At 36.4% G+C, this 24,077-nt stretch overlaps 3 protein-coding genes across 4 annotated transcripts in view; 1 reads left to right on the top strand and 2 right to left on the bottom strand.

Annotated features, from left to right (window-relative positions):
- LOC115439277 (adhesion G protein-coupled receptor A1-like) overlaps positions 1-10,930 on the bottom strand; it is a 36,020-nt gene extending 25,090 nt beyond the window's left edge. Inside the window, exons 1-3 of the mRNA XM_030163096.1 lie at positions 10,919-10,930; positions 1,348-1,362; positions 793-1,011 (exon numbers count right to left, since the gene is read on the bottom strand). Of these exons, the coding sequence (XP_030018956.1) occupies positions 793-795 (3 nt within the window). The 5' untranslated portion in view covers positions 796-1,011; positions 1,348-1,362; positions 10,919-10,930. The remainder of the gene's footprint in view (positions 1-792; positions 1,012-1,347; positions 1,363-10,918) is intronic.
- LOC115439280 (transmembrane protein 26-like) lies at positions 3,330-11,273 on the bottom strand. 2 transcript variants are annotated; one of them, XM_030163103.1, is made up of 7 exons: positions 10,990-11,273; positions 9,728-9,824; positions 9,539-9,622; positions 8,125-8,160; positions 5,473-5,678; positions 5,176-5,255; positions 3,330-3,976 (listed from the first exon to the last, which is right to left on the bottom strand). In XM_030163103.1, exons 1-7 carry the CDS (start codon positions 11,175-11,177, stop codon positions 3,717-3,719), a joined length of 951 nt encoding a protein of 316 aa, XP_030018963.1. In that variant the 5' UTR covers positions 11,178-11,273; the 3' UTR covers positions 3,330-3,716. The 2 variants fall into 2 exon arrangements, with proteins under 2 accessions (XP_030018963.1, XP_030018964.1); XM_030163104.1 differs by lacking the exon at positions 8,125-8,160 and having other exon boundaries at positions 3,331-3,976.
- Positions 11,274-14,519: 3,246 nt separating this feature from the next.
- LOC115439286 (uncharacterized) lies at positions 14,520-21,387 on the top strand. Its single transcript, XM_030163111.1, has 6 exons — positions 14,520-14,680; positions 14,795-14,883; positions 17,496-17,665; positions 18,981-19,128; positions 21,109-21,181; positions 21,259-21,387. Exons 1-6 carry the CDS (start codon positions 14,615-14,617, stop codon positions 21,373-21,375), a joined length of 663 nt encoding a protein of 220 aa, XP_030018971.1. The 5' UTR covers positions 14,520-14,614; the 3' UTR covers positions 21,376-21,387.
- The last annotated feature ends 2,690 nt before the right edge of the window (positions 21,388-24,077 follow it).

Below are 24,077 nucleotides of genomic sequence, written 5' to 3'. Positions count from 1 at the left end.
TCAAAAAGCTCTGGACGGATTTTCATGACATTTTCAGGAAATGTTGATACTGGCACAAGGAAGAAATGATTACATTTTGGTGGTGATGGGGTGGGGGTGGGGGTCTGCGCTCTCCGAGTGCTTTTCTAGTTCTTATATTTTTTCTGTTTTGATACAATAACCTTTCAATGAATTCTGAGTTTTAATGAACATCTAAATCAAATATAAGAAATTAAATATAGGAAAGTACAATTTCCAGTGAAAAATGCAAAATATAGAGGATCATTTTATAATAAATGGTGATAAATCACTTATATAGAGAGAAATTAATCTGGGAACTGACACAAAAGTAGCACTGGGTCTGTATGGGTTAAGTGGAGAATCTCAAGGTTTTTTTTTTTGGTACATTTGGGTTCTGAAAGGCAGCTTATAGAGACATTAACCTTTATAAAAACCTTTGAATGAATTCTGAGTTTTTATGAACGTCTAAATCAAATATAGGAAATTAAATACAGGAAAGTACATGATTTCCAGTGAAAAATGCAAAATATAGAGGATAATTTTATAATAAATGGTGATAAATCACTTATATAGAGAGAAAAATTAATCTTGGAACTGTCACAAAAGTAGCGCTGGGTCTGTATGGGTTAAGTGGGAAACCTCAAGGTTTTGTTTTGTTTTTTGTTTTTTTTACTATATATTTATATATTTTAAAGTCTGAAAGGCATCTTCTGGTGACCTTAACCCATAAAAATGTGACTGCAGCTCATATCCGCTGTTTTCCTCCGGCAGAACTCGGTAGAAGTGTCTTACCATGAGCCTTGGTGCAGTTTCTCTTCAGTCGTGATCTTCGGAACCCTTCGTCCTCCGGGTCCATGTAGCGGTACAAGCTTGGATCCGTATCCGCTTTGCGCGTCTCTTTTCCGGGTGCGCTCCTGGTCTACAGGCCGGTGGGGCTCCGGCTCCACGGTTGCTCCATCCCCTGCATCCTCCCCCATCCTCCACGGCCTCCACCCGGTACCGGCTCCATGACTGAGGACCAGGACAGGGAGGACAAAAGCCGGATCATGTGGCCCGGAGCCGGATCAGTGGGTCTGGTGACAGGTCTGGGTCTGACACATAAGAGTGGGAGGATGAGGAGGAGGAGGATGAAGATGAGGAGGAGGATGAGGATGGTCACGTTTCTGACATTTTTACGCACTGATGACACTAGTTGGGTTTAATTAACACCAGAAATGACAGAAAGGCTGAAATGAGCTGAATTGCGCGTGTGTGGATGGAGGCGGATGCGCGTGTCCGTGCGCGCGTCCACCAAACCCAGAATAAATGAGTGTGATGTGTGATGAGGAGCACGCGCAGCTGACTTACCTGTGACGGGCTCCTCTCAGACCCGTTCCGATCCGGTCCGATCCGATCCAGGTCAGCGCGCTGAGTGGCTGCGCTCCATTTGCGCGCAGGGATGTGCCGCATGTTACGTACGCACGCAGAGAGGGGCGGGGAGAACGGGGCGCGCATGAGGCACGTGAGGCAGCGGAGGCGGGGATAGGGATGGGGGTGGGGTTTAACCCGAGGAGCAGAGAGAGAGAGAGAGAGTTGCGTCACGTCACTACGGTGATCACGTGGTTCGTGTCAAGCCTCAATAGTTCCAAAACAAAGCACACGCTGTCGAAGATTGTTTTTTTCTTTTTTTTTTCCCAACCTTTGTTTATTTGAAGTTTCACAGGAATTGAGCAATAAAAATACTGTATCATATGAGACAAATCAATTGAAAATGATTTTTTTTTTTTTTTTTTACATATATACAAAAACAAAAAAAAAACAAACAAACCCAACTACAACTACCAACTTTCTCCATTAACAAAAACAAAAAACCAAACCAAAACAAAAGGTTCATTTTTAAAATATTGATGCATTATGTGTTACACAATGGAAATGACCGAATAGAAAGTTTATTTCTGAAAAACTATATGTTGACTTGAACCAATCCTATGAACATGTCATTTCGGGGTTTTTTCTAATACACTGTAAAAAAAAAACAACAACAACAAAAAAACAACAGTAATATTCAAGCAGCAGGGGTGCCAAAAAATATTGGAAAATAATGGAAAATAACCATCTCATAAAAATATGGTAATTTGAAAAAAAGGTGATTTTTACACGTCAAATGTAAAATAACATGAAAAAACTGTAACTGTGAATAACAATAAAAATTTCCATTTTTAAAAGTTTTTTTTTTTTTTTCATAGAAAAATACAGTTAAAATACAGGGTGGGGAAGCCAAATTTACAATGAACATTTTTTTGTTTTTTTCTCAGCAGGCACTACGTCAGTTGTTTTGAACCCAAACATATACTGATGTCATAATCATACCTAACACTATTATCCATACCTTTTCACAAACTTTTGCCCATATGAGTAATCAGGAAAGCAAACGTCAAAGAGTGTGTGATTTGCTGAATGCACTCGTCACACCAAAGGAGATTTCAAAAATAGTTGGAGTGTCCATAAAGACTGTTTATAATGGAAAGAAGAGAATGACTATGAGCAAAACTATTACCAGAAAGTCTGGAAGATACTATTAAAGAAGAATGGGAGAAGTTGTCACCCCAATATTTGAGGAACACTTGCGCAAGTTTCAGGAAGCGTGTGAAGGCAGTTATTAAGAAAGAAGGAGGACACATAGAATAAAAACATTTTCTATTATGGACATTTTTTTGTGGCAAATAAATTCTCATGACTTTCAATAAACTAATTGGTCATACACTGTCTTTCAATCCCTGCCTCAAAATAGTGTACATTTTGCTTCCCCACCCTATACATTTGCAAATGTATCATAATTTCACAAATATTTCTCTTCTATTTATGAAATTTAAACTGTTAATTTAAAGTTTAATACTGTAAAAAAAAATTAAAACCAGATAAAATTACTGACAGTTAACGGTAACAGAAGTATTAGTTCTGTCAGTTGAACCAGACTTGTTTGTTAATTGACAAATATCTTGTGTAATTACAGGAGGTTTCACAACAAAACTGTTGAATAAATGTATTTTTGTGAATGTATAACATGTATAAGCACTGATAAACTGTCCAAATACAGTTTTTATCAGTGGATTATACAATTTAGTCTCATTGAAAATTATTTATATATATATTTACAGGTAATTTGATTGTTTTAATACATGAAAATATTCTTTATTAAACATTAAAAAGTAAAAAAAAAAAAAAAAAAAAGCAAAATCTCATGTAAAGTTAGGGCAAAAAACTGTATTTTAATTACGGAAAATTACCATATTTTTATGAGATGGTTATTTTCCATTATGTAACAGTATTTTTCGGCACCCCTGCTGCCAGAATAATACTGGGGGGGTTTTTTTGTTTTTTTTTTTATGGGTTTTTGTTTTTACAGTGCATGTGGAGATTCTTTCCCCAAACAGAGGACTTCCTGACTCAGACATGTGAGGTACACTGATTTTATTTCAGTTTTATGAACACTGACAGGAGTTGAAACTCTGTTCTGACATTAGTCATTATTATTTTGTATCCTGGACCCCTGTTAGAAAAGAAACACCTGGATTCAACGTGTCCACATACTTTTGTCCACATAGTGTTGGTGTTTCATATTTTTTGTTTCAAAGTCTGTGTGATTGAATGAACGTCTGTTTTCCAGAAAACCTGGACCTGATGGTGCAGTGGCCCCTCCCTCAGTGACCCCTGCACCCCCAGGGCAGATGTTCACATCAGGAGGCCTTGGTGTCGCAGATGAGGACCGACAGCCGGTAGATGTTCAGAATGACCACCAGGAAGTTCTTAATGGCGAAGAAGATGAGCATCTGGTGGACCACGTTGAAGTAGATCATGACGGTGAGTCGCACCAGCAGGAAGGGCCCGTCCTGGATGAACAGAGCCTCCGCCGTGCTCCAGATGTCCGCCCGCAGGTTGGACAGGACGGACGGGGAGGAGGCGGGTTCGGACAGGTCATCTGAGGACGCCTCCATCACTGCATGGATGACCGGACACATGGGTGACCGTCAGCAAGGTCCTCCACAGACACTTATGGACATGATTCTAAATGATTATCCCCCCCCCCCCCCCCCCCCCCCCCCGAAGAGAAGGACAGGGGTACTGTTTTTGGTTCAGTTTGGTTGTTTGTTTACACTTTAGCAGCAAAACTATTGGTTGAAATCAGACCAAACTGGGTTTATAGATTACCAGTGACCCAGAGCAGATCTGATTACATTTTGGGAAAAGTAGGTCAAAGTTCAAATTTTTATGAATTTTTTAAAATCTTTTTTTTCCCCATTTACTTATAATCAGCAAAATTTCACATGTCTGTAGCAGAAAAACTATTTCATACCACATTTGGTTTATAGATTGCCAGTGACCCAGAATAGATTTCATTACATTTTGGGGAAAGTAGGTCAAAGTTCTTTTTTAATTTTTTTAATTTTTACATTTTTTTCTTCTCCCATTTACTTATAATGGGTGAAATTTCAAATGTCTGTAAAAACATTAATTTTGTTTCATTTTACTTCAAACTTGTCACATATATAGAGGCAATTTATATGTTGACATCAGCACATGCATAGACATGATGACATCAGCTGGATCGATGACAAAATAAGATACAATATGTGTGAAGGGGCGGGGCTTGTTGTGTGTGGAACCACTTGTTTGTTTGTTTGATTGTTTACACTTTAGCAGCAAAACTATTGGTTGAATTCATACCAGATTGGGTATAGATTATCAGTGACAAAGAATAGATGTGATTACATTTTTGTAAAAGTAGGTCAAAGTTAAAATTTTAATGAATTTTTTAAAATCTTTTTTTTCCCCATTCACTTATAATGGGCAAAAAACATAAAAACATCAATTTTGGTTCAATTCACTTCAGACTTGTCACATATATAGAGGCAGTTGATATTCTGACATCAGCACATGCATAGACATGATGACATCAGCAGGATCGATGACAAAAAAAGCTACGATATGTGTGAGGGGCGGAGTTTGTTGTGTGTGGAACCACTTGTTTTTTTTGTTTGGTGGGTTTCATTTTGTTGCAGGTTTTAGCATGAAATTTGGCGAGAACTTTTCTTTTTATGTCTATTCTTCAAATCCAGAGTCTTTCCATCGTCCATCCGTTGACACATTCCCACCCTCCTCTTCCCTTCGTGGTAAACATAGACTGTTGTACTGTACCTGAGAAGTGCAGTGGAAACTGAAGCATACTCCAGGTCCACACGGCCAGGATGATGTAGACCATGGACGGACTACTGTCCCTGTTCCACACAAACATCAGTTTGTCCACATTTAACACCACTGCTTCACATTTAAATCAAAATTTTATTGTAAAAAGTTGGTTTCAGTTCGGTATTGGATCAGTATCGGCAAAACTAATAAAAAAAAAACGGATTGGAAGCAAAACCATCCAGATTTTTGGATCACTAGTGTATAACATGGTAATGCAGTTCTTTTTCTCCTTGTGTTCGTACTCACTTGATGTCCGACAGCGTTTCCGAGGTGAACTCCAGAATGTCGGCCGCCGTCCCCACGAAGATGAGCAGTAACTGGGAGAGCTGGTTCCTGGTCAGGACCCCCGAGGCCGGAAGGAGCCACTTCCCCAGGATCAGTAGGATCAGTAGGATCTGGTGCAGAGCCAGGATCCAGTCGTTGGCACAGACCAGGGACAGTGAAGGTACACCCTGGACCAGTGAAGACACAGAGGAAACACTGGTGTACTCTGAACGGTGGGATCACAAGTGAAGGTATTAGTGTCATATGGGGAACGTACTCTACTGTAGGAGTTATGTTACCGTTAGCTTTTTACTCCTTAGGTTTGAACACTGAGGAATGAACTGTCCACTCCTTACATTTTGAAAACAGGATCATTACTTCATTTCTAAAGCATTTCAGAGGGGTATTTAAGTAGTTTGTTTCTGCTTCATAGTGTAATTTCCGAACATCAGTCCAAAGTTCAAGCCAGGACATTAGCATATGTAGATCAGCGATTATCCACAGAAGTAACAGCATTACAGATGTAGCTGCAAAACTGATCTAACTGGTGTTTAATGGGAGCTGGACGTGATGGGAGTCTATATTTTTATGCTACACCAGGGTTTCCCATAGACCAGGGGTGTCCAGTCCTGGTCCTCAAGGGCCGGTGTCCTGCATGTTTTAGATGTAGCCCTCTTCCAACACACCTGATTCAAATGATCAGCCTGTCATCCAGCTGTGCAGAAGCCTGACAACGACCGTCAGGTGGACTGGAAGAGGGAAACATCTAAAACATGCAGGATAGCGGCCATCGAGGACCAGCGTTGGACATCCCTGCCATAGACCATGTTATAACATAAAATGGGGGCTCGTCCGGGATCAGTAGTATTATTATTTTTATACACAAATATCAGTACTTCACCTAAAAGATGTGTGTACTTTGCCATCTCTGGTAAACAATAACCTCACAAAATATACATTTATATGAAACTACCTACAAAGGAGCTTTTTACCTCCGCCAGGAGGTATTGTGATCGCTTTGCTTTGTGTGTGTGCATGCATGTTTGTTTGTTTGTTTGTTTGTTAGCAAGATAACTCAAAGTTATGGCCCCGTGGGCCCCCGTGCCCCCCCCCCCCCGATCACCACCAAAATTTAATAATTTCTTCCTTGTGCCAGTATCAACATGTCCTGAAAATTTCATGAAAATTCCTCCATAACTTTTTGAGTTATCTTGCTGACAAACAAACAAACAAACACGCACACACACACACAAAGCAAAGTGATCATCACATCACCTCCTGGCGGAGGTAAAAACAAATGCATAAGAAGACTGCATGTTACTGCTCTGGAAAATTCTGAGTCACTAGTCGCTTTTCCATTGACCCTCAAATTGTGCAAAAATAACTTGCAAATAAAAATACCCCCTGCTGCACACAGAATTTCCTTTCCTAAGGATAAATGAAGTTGAAAGTTGAAATTTACCCAATGGAAAAATGACAATTTAAACTCTTGTTTTTCGATTAAAAGTTTTTATGCCGGCAAGAGGGTTTTTTTTTGCCTAGTGGTGTAGCGCGATTGGTATATCAAGCAAAACTACAATGGAAAGACCTTTTTCCACAACTAGAGTCACATGAACAAAAAAAAGGATGTTGACGGACATTACAACAAGCAAAGAAGAAGAGTTTTAACAGAAACATGTCGCGGTATGTGTGGACACACCAGGAAACCAAATAATTTTTAATTTAGTACGAGATAGAGGGGTAATATATAATAATAATAATGAATATAATGTATGTAAATCAACACCATATTTACGTTTGTTGCCATGTTTATGGAATGACTTCACATGTCGTCTCGCGATAATAAATAAACAAATCATCGCATTTGTGCTTTAATGGAAAAAAACGACATTACGCACTTTTTTTTCGACATTTAGTAAATATCGGTAAAGTTTTGCGCAGATGTCCAATGGAAAAGCGACTAGTGCCTGATATAAACTTAACAATTCCATCACCACATTTAATGCGACTTCTTTTTCTTCCCAAGAAAAACAACTAACGATGAACCTTACAAGTATTACAGCAGGTTTCAGACAGTAGCTAGTGTTGTTCTTTTCCTGTAGTTTTCATCATGTTCTAGTGTTAAATATGGAGTCACTGTTTCCAAAGTGAGAAACATCAGTATTTATTAAACACAGTTGACATTCATTTCTAACATATGTAACAGGTTATAAACGTGACTTTACACTGACTTTAATCTCACAAATTATATCTTTAAATAGGTGAACGGAGTAAAAAACAACAACTGTCGCCTTTTAGTGAAAATAGGGTTGAATATAGAGCCTGTTTCAGACACACATACCAGTAAATAAAAGCCGTTTTATGTCGGGCTTGTAATTGTTTTTATTGAGGGTGGGCCGTTTCATTAAAGGCGGCCGTCTCTGTGAATGCGTTTGGGTTATATGGGGAAAAAAAACAAACACCCGCAGCCTTACAACGGATCCTTTGAGGTGAACCAGCGTTAACGGAGGAAAGAGGCCTCCGTCTAGACGAGTGAGGCCACGGAACGGCAACAGGACAGAAGACAGGAGCAGTCAGTCAAACAGAAACGAGCATACGTTCAAATAATCTGAACTCACAACAGGAGTTACTGACCATATGAATGGGATTTTTAGTATTTACGTCCTGAACCTGTAAAGACCCAAAAAATGAACAAAATTAATAAAAAATGTATAAGATATGACCCATTTGAACATTCAGAGGCTCCGTAGTTACCGTGGAAACACCGTCATCTTCTACAACATTGATTCACCAGTAAAACCCATGGAGTTGGATCAGTGACAGTGGATGGACACACTGGGTTTATACATATATATATTAAACAATAAATACAATGAAAAAAAATTATGTAGAAATTACAAAATAATAAATAACTTTAAAAAAATAAGCAATTTAATAAGAAATTTACTGAAATGAAGTGAAAAAGAATCAAATAAGCAACAAAAAAACCCCAAAACAATCAATGAGATCAATAAAATGATCAAAAATAAATAATAAATTAACAGAAGTAATGAGTAATATTGACAAAATAAGCTACAAATGGAACAAAACTGAAGATAAAAATAATAAAATAGGCAACAAAATGTTGAAAAATAAACAGAATAAGTAACAAAATTAACAAAAACAAATAAAATAATAAATAAAATGAATAAAAATGAACAAAATTAAAAAAAAAATGTACAAGATATGTAAGCCATTTGGACGATCAGAGGCTCTGTAGTTACCATGGAAACACCGTCATCTTCTACTACATTGATTCACCAGTGAAACCCATGGAGTTGGATCAATGACAGTGGATGGACACACTGGGTTTATGAATATAAAATAATAAAGAAAATGAATAAAAACTTTACAAAATAATAAAGGAGGTGGAAAAAATGGAGTTAAAAAGAACAAAATAAGCAACAAAATGAACAAAAATGAATAATACATTTATGAAATAATGAGTAATATTGACAAAATAAGCCACAAATTGATCAAAACTGAAGAGAAAAATAATAAAACAGGCAAGAAAATGTAGAAAGATAAACAAATTAAGTAACAAAATTAACAAAAACAAATAAAATAATAAATAAAATGAATAAAAATGAACAAAATTAATTAAAAAAATGTACAAGATATGTAACCCATTTAGACGATCAGAGGCTCCATAGTTACCATGGAAACACCGTCATCTTCTACAACATTGATTCCCCAGTAAAACCCATGGAGTTGGATCAGTGACAGTGGATGGACACACTGGGTTTGTGTTCAGTTCATGAGAGATTGGACTGAAAACGTGACTTTTTCTTCAGTTTTCTCTGTTTTTGATCTAACAATCCTCAACTTTAATCTGAGCTTTAATCAAAATGTACTTGATCTGTGAATTAAATACAGGAAAAGATATGATTTCCACTGAAAAAATGCAAAATACAGATGATAGTATTAAAATAAATGACTTCAGAAAGGTTACATGAAGAGAAAAACCTCATTGTGGAGCTGCTCTGGGTGTTCATGGGTTAAAACTTACCCGGATCTGTTCAGTATTATTGGCCGAGTTGTTCCAGAATCTGAAAAGTCTCGTAAAAGTTTCTGTCGAATCCAGTTTCACACACTAAAAAAAAAAAAAAAAAAAAAAAAAAAAAAGAATAAGTAGAGCTGAGTGTTTTGTGTGCAGATGTCAGATCATTTAAAGGCTAAATATAAAAGTGCTGTGTACTCTGGGGTTGGCTCCTTTATTCTCCTGGTGGTGAAGTTCCAGAATCCACAGAGATGGGATGATACTGATGAGGAAGAGGAAGATGGCCGGAGAAAACCTGCAGGGAAATCAGATGGACCTTCAGTTCCATGAACCCTCACACAGGCACCTCCAAATATGTGCAAGAAGGTGTGCAGTAATCCACTGTTTCGCAAAAGTAATGTAATATTTACTCAATATTTATCCAAATATAAATGCATTATTTGTGTACAGACCTGAGATATACAGACTGTTAACACTGTGAACATTCATATTATTTTACTTAGTTTTATTCTTAGCTTTGGTAAAATTGTGTTTTCTATTTTCTTATCATATTTTTATTTTTTGTAATTTTATATTTACTCTTGTTTTCTGAAGTATTGGTGTTTTTATTAATATTGTTATTCTATTGTATTCTGGTCTATATTATTCTATTCTATTCTATTCTATTCTACTGTTTGTGCCCGGTTGGTGTAGTGTGTACCATTTGCAGTCTTTTCTACTCTACTCTTCTCTGTTCTACTCTACTCTTTTTTACTCTACTCTTTTCGACTCTAATATGTTTGTGTTCTGTTAGTATAGACTGTACCATTTGCAGTCTTTTCTACTCTACTCTGTTCTTTTCTACTCTATTCTTTTCTACTCTGTTCTTTTCTACTCTATTCTGTTCTTTTCTACTCTACTCTTTTCTACTCTGTTCTTTTCTACTCTATTCTGTTCTTTTCTACTCTACTCTTTTCTACTCTACTCTGTTCTTTTCTACTCTACTCTTTTCTACTCTGTTCTTTTCTACTCTATTCTGTTCTTTTCTACTCTACTCTTTTCTACTCTACTCTGTTCTTTTCTACTCTACTCTGTTCTTTTCTACTCTACTCTGTTCTTTTCTACTCTACTTTTTTCTACTCTACTCTTTTCTACTCTACTCTGTTCTTTTCTACTCTTTTCTACTCTACTTTGTTCTTTTCTACTCTACTCTGTTCTTTTCTACTCTTTTCTACTCTACTCTTTTCTACTCTACTCTGCTCCTTTCTACTCTACTCTTTCCTCCTCTAACATGTTTGTGTCCCGTTCGTATAAACTGTACCATTTGCAGCCTTTTCTACTCTATTCTACTCTGTTCTTTTCTACTCTACTCTGTTCTTTTCTACTCTTTTCTACTCTACTCTTTTCTACTCTACTCTGCTCCTTTCTACTCTACTCTTTCCTCCTCTAACATGTTTGTGTCCCGTTCGTATAAACTGTACCATTTGCAGTCGTGTCCTCGTCGTCTCCTCAGGGTCAGGATCATCTCCACCACCAGGGGCAGGTACAGGATGGTCAGACACCAGTACAGTCCGTTCTCCTTGACCCGGACCACCCTCCAGACCCCGATGAGCGACACCAGGATGAACAGCAACCTGGTCACCACGGCGCAGATGAACTTGAAGAACATGATGCCTTTGAGGAGCGAGGCTGAAGCTGAAGCTGAAGCTGAGGCTGAGGACGGCGTCCCAGAGGCCCGTGCTGCCTTCAGGGACACAGGACTTCTAGTGTGTGTGGAGGGTCTGAAGGAGGAGGTTGTTGTTTCAGAAACCAGGGGGAAAAAAACGGAGCCGGGGCAGGACACGCCTCCACAAACCAGCCAGACGACTACGCTGAGGCTGTGAACCTTCATGAGAAAACAGTGTTTTACAGGCAGAGACATGCAGCAGACGGGCATCATGGCATTCTTCAGTGGAACGAAAACCATCCCACACATTAAACGACACAAAACCACCTGATGTGACCTGAACCAGGACTGACTCAAAGCTCAAGCAAATCATAGTTTTACAAAAGTCAGTGTGTATCCAGTAGCACACAGGTGTCAAACACGCGGCCCAGGGGCCAAAACCGGCCCACCAAAGGGTCCAATCTGGCCCCTGGGATGAATTGGTGAAATGCAAAAATTACACTCAAGATATTAACTTATTAGTAAATCCTTTGCCTTTAGGGGGCATATAAAGCCCTACTTTAGTCTGAAGTGGGTCCAATCAGTAAAATACTATCATAAAAACCTACAAATATTGACATTTCCAAATTTTTCCTCGGTTTTAGTGTAAAAAAAGAAAAAGTTAAATTACATGAAATTGTGTAAATTTACAAACTAGCCTTTCACCAAAAAATATGAAAAATTAGAAATGTCCTAAGAGAAGTAAGTGTCATTTTACCGATATTCTGCCAGTTACTAAAATATTTGGTGTATTTTGCAGATCCATTGTGATCTGTAAGTTGTAATGCACACTTACAAATGATAGGCAGAGGCATGATATAGTTAAAATTGCACTTATTGTTCTTGATAAGTTTCAGGTGTTTTTTCATGGTTGTTTTCGTGTTATTCACATTTTTAAAAGGACACTTTATAGATGTAAATGTTTCCATACTGTAATTTTACTTTATTCACTATAAAACACATTGAAATGTTTGGAGTTGGCATTATTGATATATTATTATGTTATTAATTTACTGGTCCGGCCCACTTCACATCATATTGGGAGGATATGGCCCCTGAACTAAAATGAGTCTGACACCCCTGCAGTAGCAGCCAGTGTTGTGCAAGTCACTTCCAAACTGTAATCCATTCCAGATTATTTATTTTTTTATTTATTTAAAGGGCTCACATTTCTGTAAACCCACTTTTCTGAGTCTGTGGTTCAGTTATTTGTGTATTTGGACCCTAGTAGTTCAGACAGTTTGAATTTGAACCCTCCAGCTGCTGCAAAACTATATTTATATTCATTTGGGCAAAAATCCAGTGGATTTCTACAACCTGTTTGAATTCCTGCTTAATTTATTACGTTTTATAACTAGTTCCATCCCGACATTCACTCATATCAGGTCCAGACTTCAGACCAACATTTCTCCAGTATTTCTCCATAATTGTTTGTCAGCAGCAGTGGTTGTAGTCCAGACTGAAATATGTCCAAACTTGGAGCCCATTACCTCAAATGTTCAGCTGTTGGTTGAACGGGACAGAGCAGCGCAGCCAATAACCTGGAGGGGGCGGGGCCTGAAGTGGCTCATGTGCATTTAAAGGGCCAGCGCTCCAAACCACCTTTCTGGTGTCATTACTCTGAAATAGAGTTGAAGATGGACCTGTGGAGTTGAATGAAGGAAGAATTCAGACCCAAGCAGAGCATTTACAGATTATGGAGACCACAGGGAAATGTGGGAAAATGAAGAATTCCATTTAAAAAAAGCAAAATATCAGTGCTTTAACACAGTTGTACATAAAAATATCAGGAGAAAACCACCTGATTTGATCTGAACCAGGACTGATTCAAAGCTCAAGCAAATCATGGTTTTACAAAAGTCAATGTGTATCCAGTAGCAACCAATGTTGTGCAAGTCACTTCCAAACTGTAATCCATTACAGATTATTTCTTTCTTTATCTAAAGGGCTCATATTTCTGTAAACCCACTTTTCTTAGTCTGTGCTTCATTTCTTTGTGTATTTGGACCCTAATAGTTCATACAGTTTGAGTTTGAACCCTCCAGCTGCTGCAAAACTATCTTTAGATTCATTTATCATTATATTAATCCAGTGGATTTCTACAACCTGTTTGAATTCCTGCTTAATTTGTTACGTTTTATAACTAGTTCCATCCCGACATTCGCACATATAAGGTCCAGACTTCAGACCAACATTTCTCCGAGTACGACATAATTACCTCGAATGTTCAGTTGTTGGTTGAACGGGACAGAGCAGCACAGCCAATAACCTGGAGGGGGCGGGGCCTGAAGTGGCTCATGTGCATTTAAAGGGCCAGCGCTCCAAACCACCTTTCTGGTGTATTACTCAGAAATAGGGGTGAAGATGGACCTGTGGAGTTGAATGAATGAAGAATTCAGAGCCAAGCAGAGCATTTACAGTTTATGGAGACCACAGGGAAATGTGGGAAAATGAAGAATTCCATTTAAAAAAGCAAAATATCAGTGCTTTAAAGGCAAAAAATACATTTAACAAAACTTTTATTAACTACAGCTCATTTACACTTTGACCCAAATGTGGAGCAAAACGGTTTATTAACCCATAAAGACCCAGTGATACTTTGTCTCAGTTCCCAAATGAGTTTTCCCCTATATTTTACTTTTCTTAAGTGATAAATTACCATTTATTATAATATTATTTTCTGTATTTTGCTCTTTTTTTCAGTGAAAGTCAAGTATTTTCCTGTATTTAATTCACTGATTGTGTAGATGTTCATAAAGCTCAGATTAAAGGTAAGGGTTATTATATTGGAAACAGAGAAAACTGAAGAAAAATACCCAACATAAAATTATTTATCTTTCGTGTAATAATTTGAACACATGTTAATTAATTTTCAACAAATTTATATCACATCAAGCATCATCTTGCTGCATCATGAATCAAGAGCATTAAATAAACAGCAAATTAATGTGTATTATTCATTACAGATGGAATTTCTCAGTCATGTGAGTATCATTAAGCTTTATTTACTGGTCAAATCTTATCAGATTATGTGGAGAATTAAAAATCAACGAGTTTATATTATCTAAAGTTGTGTATTTTACTTCTCGGAAATTGTCTTTATTCGTCAGTGGGAGTATTAAAGCCATTTTAGTACTCAATTACATTATTTTTTTGAGCTGAAATAGTTAATATGTAATTAGTAAGTGACATAGTGCACATATTTATAATTTCCTTTAATATTTAATCATTTTCATTTTCATTTTATTGTTTTATTTTAGTTTTTAGTATATGTTGCATTCATTTGTTGAATATTAAGTAATAATTCAAGGTAGTCTTACTCCTATTCTATTCTATTCATAGAGAGTTGCTATGGATTCCTGCGGTGTCGGCGTTGTCATGGTAACACCCGGAGCGTCAATATGTCTGGCGGAGGGAGACGCCGTGAGAGGAAAGAAAGGCCAAAAGTAGACGACAGTAAACCACCGGTAATGACTCGGTAGTAACGGGTTTTTTTTGGTGACAGTGTTTTGGTTGTATCTGCTGTTTTTTTTACGCTTCTGTGATGTTTTTTTTGTTTGTTTTAAAACTCTGTTTAAAAGCCAGAGGTCGTTGTTTTCCTCCAGTGGGAACCTGTCCCGCTCGAACAGATTAAAGTCCTGTTGAAGAAAACTGCGGACGAGATTCAGTCGTAAGTAGAGCTCAGATAAGGTCAAAGTTTGGTTAAAGTCTAAGGAGGCAAAAATAAATCAATAAATAAAAATAAAAACAACGGTTCAGTGGAGAGCGACTTCCTGTTTCCGTCACGTGGTTTACAAAGCTCCGCCCACTCTAACGGGAGACACGAACGTGATTTACAGAATTGAGCTGACACTTAAAAATGTACTCATTTTACACGAGTCACATATATTCCGAATTTTCTGATACTGAAATTACATTTTAAGACGGGCAGGTATGAAAGCATGGTGTTTTGTCTGTATCAGGAATGAAGTCTCGCGAGATGTCGCAACAGAATCTCGTCATGAGGAAGTGAAATGAGCGGGGAACTGAAACTACTGGTATTTATGAAAAAAATACTTTAGTTTCCAGTTTTATTAATGTATTATAAATTTATGTATCCCTCATCAATATAATTAACACAATATTCTCATAAGGCTCATTAATGAGGAAAAAGCACTCTAACTAATAGTCTCTGTATAAAATTAGCTTAACCAGTTAGCTAAACTGGCTGTCTAAAGATACAGCAGGTGATAGAAGAAGAATTTATATAAAGTATGGATGAAATATATTATGAAATGTAATATGAATACTTGAATTTTGCCAAAACGTGATGCAGAGATCCTGCTGAAACCTGTAGGAGTTATAATTTGTAAAATATTTGATGGTGTACTCAGTGCCAGAAAGAGTGTGAGATTCTGTTTTATATGTTAAAATGTCACCTGGTGCTTTAATTTAGTTTTTTCTCTAATCCAGTTTACTGGCATGAGGAAACTCAGTTTCGGGTTAGTACAAAATGGATTGTATCTCGGCTAAAATTTCCTTAGGGGGTCAAGTGAGTGGCCATTTTTGTCCAAAAAAAAAAAAAGTTGTAAGGAATGCATAGAAGTGTGTAAATAATGCTAATCCATTTGTGCACAGACTACTGATATTCTTTGACAGTGGAAGCTGTATTTTCTTAAATATTGGATTTGGAATAGCACGTGTATGTGAAAACTTTTGCTGGTGGACAGACGTGACATTACCCATGATGCTCTGGTCAGTCCCAGTACTTTATTAGGAATAAACTTATAGACTTACTATTGCTAATTCTGCTCTTCTTCATAAATGTTAGTATTGTGGATCTAAAACAATACCAGCTGACACAAAAACACTAAATGTGTCAGTGGACGGATGTGACATGGTTGTTGTGGATCCCATCATACTGATGCTCGGCAGCTATGTCACCATTTACACTAATGATCCCTGTGCAAAAACTAGGATCAGAATTATTTATTGTATAGTTATCATCAGACTAAGAGTAAATAACAATATAGAATTCTTATTTCTTTATAAAAATGCTTATTATTACAAAACTGTTGATTTAAAAAGTGACGTGTGGCATTCTTCATGTATGTTTTGGCGTAACATAAGCACCATACTCCATATTGCAACCTGTAAAAATAAAACATGTGATATGTAGTATAGAATCTGGTAAGAAAAACTGGGGAATCTAAAAGAATAGAATATTTGTTTTTCAGGTAAATTCAGTTAAAATAGAACTTGGCCATTTGTGACATGAAAATCTAGCATTAATTGTGATGAAACTGGACATTTTTGAGCTGAAAACATAGTTCATATGAGCATCAACATGTTGAACAGAACTGAAATCCTGTAAATTTGCATAACTTGCATTTACCAACACAAAGTTCCTTTGGGGATTCACTTATATTGATTTTTTTATGCACAAAGACAGAAATAAGACCTCTAAGCAAATTTTAGCTGATCTACATATTTTGTATTTATGATACAATTAGAATGAAAAACCATACTGCACAAAGTAACTGCTGGAGAAATTAAAATAACGTCATGTATGATAGGTCACATTTGCTATACTGTCTTTTGACTTAATATAAAGATGCACATATCATGCATTACATAAGTAAAAAAAAAAAAAAAAAAAAGAATCACAACATGAACAATCATGTCTGGGAAAACTTCCATTTTGTGCAATTCTGTGACAAATAAATACCGGCAGCGCTTTCCATCTCAGTTACATCCTGCACAGAATCACTCGTCATTACTCATTAACGTAAAGTAAAGTGCTTCACAGCAGTATGGAGGATTCATGTCACTGTGCATGTACAGTCATATCTGTCACTGGTAATCTGCTAGCTGTGTTAGAAACAGAAAGAAAAAGAAAAACCCCTGTGGCTGTTTTTGTCGTGACTTGTATTTTCTTTAAATGTTCCCCTGTGACATTAGTTTGGAACACACTTGGTGGAAGGAGGTGTAAATTTCAGCAGTGTTTAAACTTGTTGCCGCTCAACGCCCACTTCCCAGCCTGCATCTGATCCTACACATGCATAGATTGTACAACAGGCTGTTGGCAGGCGCTGTAGCCCTTATGTATCTGTTATTTTGTTGGACTAAATAATGCACCATATGGGTCAAAATACAAAGAAGTAACAAAATTTCAGCTCAGTGTCTCCATTTTTTGCTCATAATGTTCATCCTTACAGCTGTGAGTGAAGTGTAAGTAGAAAATACTGCACCGAGGGCACTTCATACCCAGATGTTTGTTGTGTCATGTTGTGTTGTGTGTAGGGAGCTGAATCAGGTTCTGGGCTTCTGGAACCATCAGGTGTGCATGAAAGAAGCTGCTCTGTTGGATTACTATGTCTGTGGTTTCTGCTGGGCCAAAGACGCCGACTTCAGTCCCACACAGACGTCCTTCATCATGGCTGTACTTCACATGCTGCTGGACAACATCAGAGGTGAGAATCAGAATCAGAAGACTTTATTAATCCCAGGGGAAGTTATTGTGTGTTACACCTGGTCCATGCAAGATGGTTGTGTCACCGATGCCACATGTTTACATTCACATTCATTCAATAGCTCATTAACCGTTTGTGCTGTGGAGGATATTTAAATGGCATCTGAAAGCTGAGAATCGGAGGTTTCAATTGCTCTGTAACACATTAGGGTAGAGGCCATTACATTGGCTGAGGGGAGGGGTGGAAGTGGGCAGAGCATAAAGTAACCGGAGCAGGGCAAAACAAACAGGTTATTACTTTTAACTGTATTTTAGTGAGGTTTTAGCTGTGTTTTTTTTATGGTGAAGTTTTGTAAATAATTGTATATAATAGTGATATTGCTGTTTTGGACTATTCTACAAGTGTGTTTTGCTGTGTTTTAGTGGAGTTTTGCCATTTTTTTCATGTTTTTTTATGTTTTTATCTGTATTTTTGCAATTTGTATAGTTCATTGATGGTTGTATTTTAGCTGTAAATATTATATAAATGTATGTATATTTTTATATATGTAAATCTATACGCAGAGTTATATATTTTTTATTGTTGGACTTTTCTACGTAGCACTTTGAGATTTTGTTGAATGAAAAGTGCTTTATAAGTGCAATTATTATTATTATTATTATTATTATTATTATTATTATTATTATTATTATTATTATTATTATTATTATCATCACTCCAGGGCATACACAGATGCAGTGTGTGTATTTGAATCAGATGATGGATGTTTTTGTCAGTGAAATGAGGGGCTCTGTCTACAACTAGACAGGAAGTGAGCGTAGACTATCACACAGGATAAAAATGACACCAAAGAACCAAAAAGAAGAAGAAGAACATGGACACACAATGATCTAGAACAAGTCACATGTATGAACACATGGGAAATAGTTGAAAGGTTATTTCTATAAACTTATAAAGTTTCATTGTGACCATTTACAGTTATTTTATAATAAATATGATTAAAAAATGCAAGTCTTTTTTTTTTTTTTTCTTTTTTGCTTTAACACACTGTTTTAAACATTTATTACATATAATAATGATAATTAATGGATAGATATTGAAAGTAAAGTTGTTCCTGAAAAAATGTGCAAAAGAATTGGGGAAAAAAGGTATTTTCTGACACTGTTATTGCAAAAAAAACTCATAAATACACTTAGGGCTGTTCTAATGGTTGTCCTTTTATGGTTAAAGGAAGATGTGACCAAATGTGTTCTCTAATGGAGGTGATTCCTTTAAATAGGTCTCAGCTCCATCGTGTCTCATCTCCATATTCCAGATAAACAGATGGCTTTGGTGGAGAACATGTTGGAGTTTACGAAGGCCTTAGCCGCCGCCTGCCACCGCTCCTCTACTGAAATGGAAAACGCCTCTCCACTTCTGAGCACAGACGAAGCCACGGCGCTCATCGGTCACATCGAAAACAGGTAACGGCGCGCCTTGACGTGGTCGAAGCAAATCCGATTATTTAAAGTACGGTTTACCGTGAGTCATTAAGACAAACCTGCGTGCTGTAAATGAAGATCTGAGGCAGCGGGTCCATGTGGGCCCCAGCATGCCTCAGAGATAAGCTGCCATAAAACTGTGTGCGTCCACATGGTGAGATCTACACACAAACAACAGACCCAGGTTCAAATGCAGGGCACGTGTTCCAGTCAGAGTGGGAACAGACCCTGGTCCTCAGACCACCTGTAGCCCCATGGACCAACTGGTGTCACATGTTGAAACGCTCGGAAAACATCTCAGAAAATCATGGTTTTGTGGTGGTTTAGGCTGAAAACCCAACAGTTTTAGGTCAGAATTCTAAAGTTATTCATCACGCCCATTCTGGCTTCTCTTCACTGGCATCCTGTTGATTTTAGGATACATTTCAAATTTAGCTTTTTATTTTTAAGTCCCTAAATGGTTCAGCACCTCAGTACATCTCTGACCTCTTAGAGTGGTCTGCTCCCTCCTGGGCACTGACGTCTGCAGATCAGCTTATCTTTGTCGTTCCTAAAACAAGGCAAAAAAGAGGTGAACGAGCTTTCTCAGTACTGCCAACTAAATTGTGGAATGAGTTCCACACCCATGTCAAAACGGGTTCTTCTCTGGAAACTTTTAAATCTTAAAGGTCACTTTTGTTCCTTGAGGTTTAACCCAGCGGGAGAATTGTGTGATCTTGCTTCTGTCTTCTAGTGTATTTTTGTTTTTTATCTCTTTTTGTATTGAACAGCACTTTAGCAACCTTATGTTTTTCTAAATGTGCTATTTAAATAAAGTGGATTGGATTGGATTTTTGCATTATTTTTAAATTCTGATCCATCCACTAAAATCAGCACATTATAAACAGTGTTAAATTCATAATAATAATAATAATAATAATAATAATAATAATAATAATAACAACAATAATAATAATACATTTTATTTATAAGCACCTTTCAGGACACCCAAGGACACTGTACAGCAGAGGATAAAACAGATAATGCATGAAATACAAAGAAGTAAACAAATAGATAAAAGAAACATTGTAATACATAGAAATGAGGAAGCAAAATGGAGGGTAAAACTTATGGATGGTAAGTTATTCTGAACACTAACTACACTACACTAACACCCTTCTACCAAGTGAGTACAAAATACACACTGACACATTTAAGCATTTAACATTTGACCTAGCACCAAAAATAATAATGATGTATATTAACCTTTGTAGATGTTAATCATTGACATATGACAGGATAAAAAAAAAAACACAAAACACAAGTAATCTGATTTTTATGTAGGATATTGGAAAAAAAAAAGATACATGATGAAATACAAACAATTGTAAAAAAGTTGAAAAAAACTGCATGGCAAATATTTTGACCTTATTGCAGCCCTGTGCAGATTATGTGCTTTTGGTGGTTAGAGGACCTCTATGGGCAGGATACTGAAGGTTGTCCTTTCACTAAAAATATAAATAACCTCAACAAATATGAACAATATGAAATGTCTTCAGAAAAACAAGTGTATTTGTACCAATATTCTGTCTGTTACTAAATGTTTGGTGTATTTGTAGATCCACTGTGATCTGTACGTTATAATGCACATTGGAAATGATAACTGAGGCAGAATATTGTTAAAATTACACTTATTTTTCCTTATAAATGTCAGGTTGTTCATATTATTCACATTTATTAATGGATAGTTTGTAGATGTAAACATTTTCATAATGTAATTTGACCTTTTTTCACATCAAAACATGAGAAAAGTTAGATTTTACATTATTTCTAGGTTCTTTCTGTTATTTGACTGGTTCTGACCCACTTTAGATCATATTGGTCTGAATGTGGAACCTGAACTATAATGGTTTTGACGCCTCTGGTCTCAGTTTGAATGTTGAGCGTCTTCTAGTCGTCTAACGCTGGGTTCTGTCGGTTCAGTTTGTTTCAGAAACACAGACTCTATGAGCTGCTGTTCACCTCAGACAGAGAAGAGAACCTGACGACTGCCGAGGTGAGGACGACGGCGACTGGTCACATGGTCGAATGTTTGTGTCTGAACGACATCTGACATCTGTTCTGTTTGTCCAGAGGACGCTGGAGGTGTTTGGGCGTCAGCATCCTCTCACCCCATTGGAGGAGGGAATCCCCGCCCACCTTCACCACGACTGGTCACCAAGACAACTGGACAGACACTGTGAGCTCTGACCTGTCATTCCCTTACTGTCCACTGGGGGGGGGGGGGGGGGGGGGGGAGGGAACTGTATCGACACAAATGTGGGATGTGTTACCAATACAGACATGTACACGGAAATTAAAATAAATATACTAATAAATAAACCACAGTATTGTCGATCAAAACTTGACTTCACAAGATCTGGCATTTTTGTCCTCCGGTTGATGAAAATGAAAAAAAAAAAGTAAGAAGACGAAAATTGAATGAGAATGATAATTGATTTAGTAGAAATGAAACAAATTAACCAGGAACAATCACAATTAACAAAATAATCAACAAAATTAAAGAAAATGTTCAAAATAATTAAGAACAATCAACAAAAGTGAATGAAATGATTATGGACAAAGTGACAAAATTGACAAAATAAACAATAAAAACAACAGAAATGGTATAAAAAACAAACAAAACAATAATAATCAACAGTATGACTATACGTCAACAACTCATCAAGAAATTGAACCAAAAAGATCAACAAAATGAACAAAATAATCAACAAAATTCAGAAAATTGACAATAATTCACAAATTAACAAAAGGTGAATGAATGATCATCGACAAAGTGACAAAAATTGACAAAAACAGAACAATAAAAAAAACCGAAAATTGTAAAAAAAAAAACAACACATAATAATCAACAGTATGAATATAAGTCAACCAAAATAATCAAGACTCAATTGAACCAAAAGATTCAACAAAATGAAACAACATAATAAAATAACAAAATTAAGGAAAATTTGACAAAATAATTAACAAAATCAACAAAAGTGAATGAGATGATCATTGACAAAAAGACAAAAATGATATAAAAGTTAAAAAAAAAAAACAGATGGAAAAAAAAAAATCTAATAATCAACAGTATGAATATGTCAGCAAAATAATAAAATGAACCAAGAAGATTCAACAAAATCGAAGAGAATGAACAAAATAATCAACAAAAGTGAACAAAATGACTCGCAACAAAGTGACAAAAATCGACAAAAATAAAATAATACTAATTTTATAATTGCTATTTTCTTTGTAACTGCACTTTTTCTGTTTTAAAAGCCTTTAAAGATTAGATTTTTGGTTGGTTTTTTTGGAGCTGGAATGGATTAATTATATTTCAGTTCATTTCAATGGGGAAAACTGATTTGTAAATGAGTAAAATCGCAAAACGAGCTCAGTCATGGAACACGTTAAACACTGACTTCGAAGTTCTACTGTAGTGGAGAAGAAAACTATTGGACTATCAGCGCAGATATTTGGCATTTTGACACAAATCGGCACCAGGCTTTTTTCCTCTAATCCGACAGCCAATAAGAGATCAGTTTCAAACTGGTTTATTTTGGCTCTAATGCAGCTGCGCCTCTAGGTCTGCAAAAGTGGAAGTGAAACTTAACGTTCTTTTATCTTTTCCCTACCTCTTGAATCTTTGCAAACTTACTGGTTTAGATTGTGACTAAGAGCGAATGCCAAGGTGTGACAGTGAAATAATCCTGGGGGGTGGGTGCACACGCGGTTCTTTTTTAAACAAAGATTTCTATTGTCCAAGATTTAAAAAAAAAAAAAAAAAAAAAAAAATTTAACATTTAGCAAATCTGAAAAGCTGTTTAATAAACATATGCTTAAATCACAGGTGTCAAACACGCGTCTCGGGGGCCAAATCTGGCCCCCCCGCCAAAGGTTCCATTCCAGCCCTGCAGGATGAAAGTACAAAAATGAACCTGAACAGTCCAGGTTATCAAAATCATTTTGGTTCAAGTTCCACATACAGACCAATGTGACCTACAGTCAAAATAACAACACAATAACCCATAAATAATGACAACCATTAATTTTCTTTATGAAAAATTATGTCGAAAAAATTTATTTGAAAAAAATAAGATTACACTGTGAAAATATTTACATTTACAAAACTATTCTTTCACAATAAAATGCAAATAAATACATAAATAAAAACAAAGATGAACAACCTGAAATGTGCAATTTTAACAATATTCTGCCTGTTACTAAATGTTTTGTGCCTTTATGGATCCACTGTGATCTGTAGTTGTGTTAATAATAAGAGATGGAATATTGTTGAAATTGTTCAAATTTTAGTTCCAAACTCCAAAATTTTAACAATATTCTGCCTGTTACCAAATGTTTACGGAACACTGTGTGTAATGTACATGTATAAATAATAAGTCGAGGTATAATTTTGTTAAAATTACACAAATTTTTCAAATGAAATTTCAGTTTTTTCAGGTTATTCACATCTTTTTTGTAAAGTGTAAATATTTTCATAATTTAATTGGGGTTTTTTTGTACTAAAACAAAAAGAAAAACTTGGATTTGTCATTATTTATAGGTTATTTAGTCATTATTTTACTGGTCTGGCCCACTTGAGATCAAATTGGGCTAAATATGGAACTGAACCAAAATGAGTTTGACACCCCTGACTTAAAGGCATTAAAAGTTTAAACAAAGTTAAGTGTTGGAGTTCGTATTGTACAAATTCTGACGCCAATATTTTCACTTTTACTACAAATGAATATCAGCTCCAAATATCAGTTATCGGCCTCTTTGAGTACTAATAATCGGTATCAGCCCTGAAAAAAAACCATATGGTTGATCTCTGACTTTAACACAAGAAATTATTGCTGTTATTTTCCACAAAATCATCATATACGTTTTCTATTTGAACCTTGAACACA

Source organism: Sphaeramia orbicularis, chromosome 19 (genome assembly GCF_902148855.1).
Source record: "Sphaeramia orbicularis chromosome 19, fSphaOr1.1, whole genome shotgun sequence".
NCBI classification, from domain to species: Eukaryota; Metazoa; Chordata; class Actinopteri; order Kurtiformes; family Apogonidae; genus Sphaeramia; species Sphaeramia orbicularis.
Note: the sequence above shows the minus strand (reverse complement) of the source record. Positions and strands in the feature narration are given on the sequence as shown.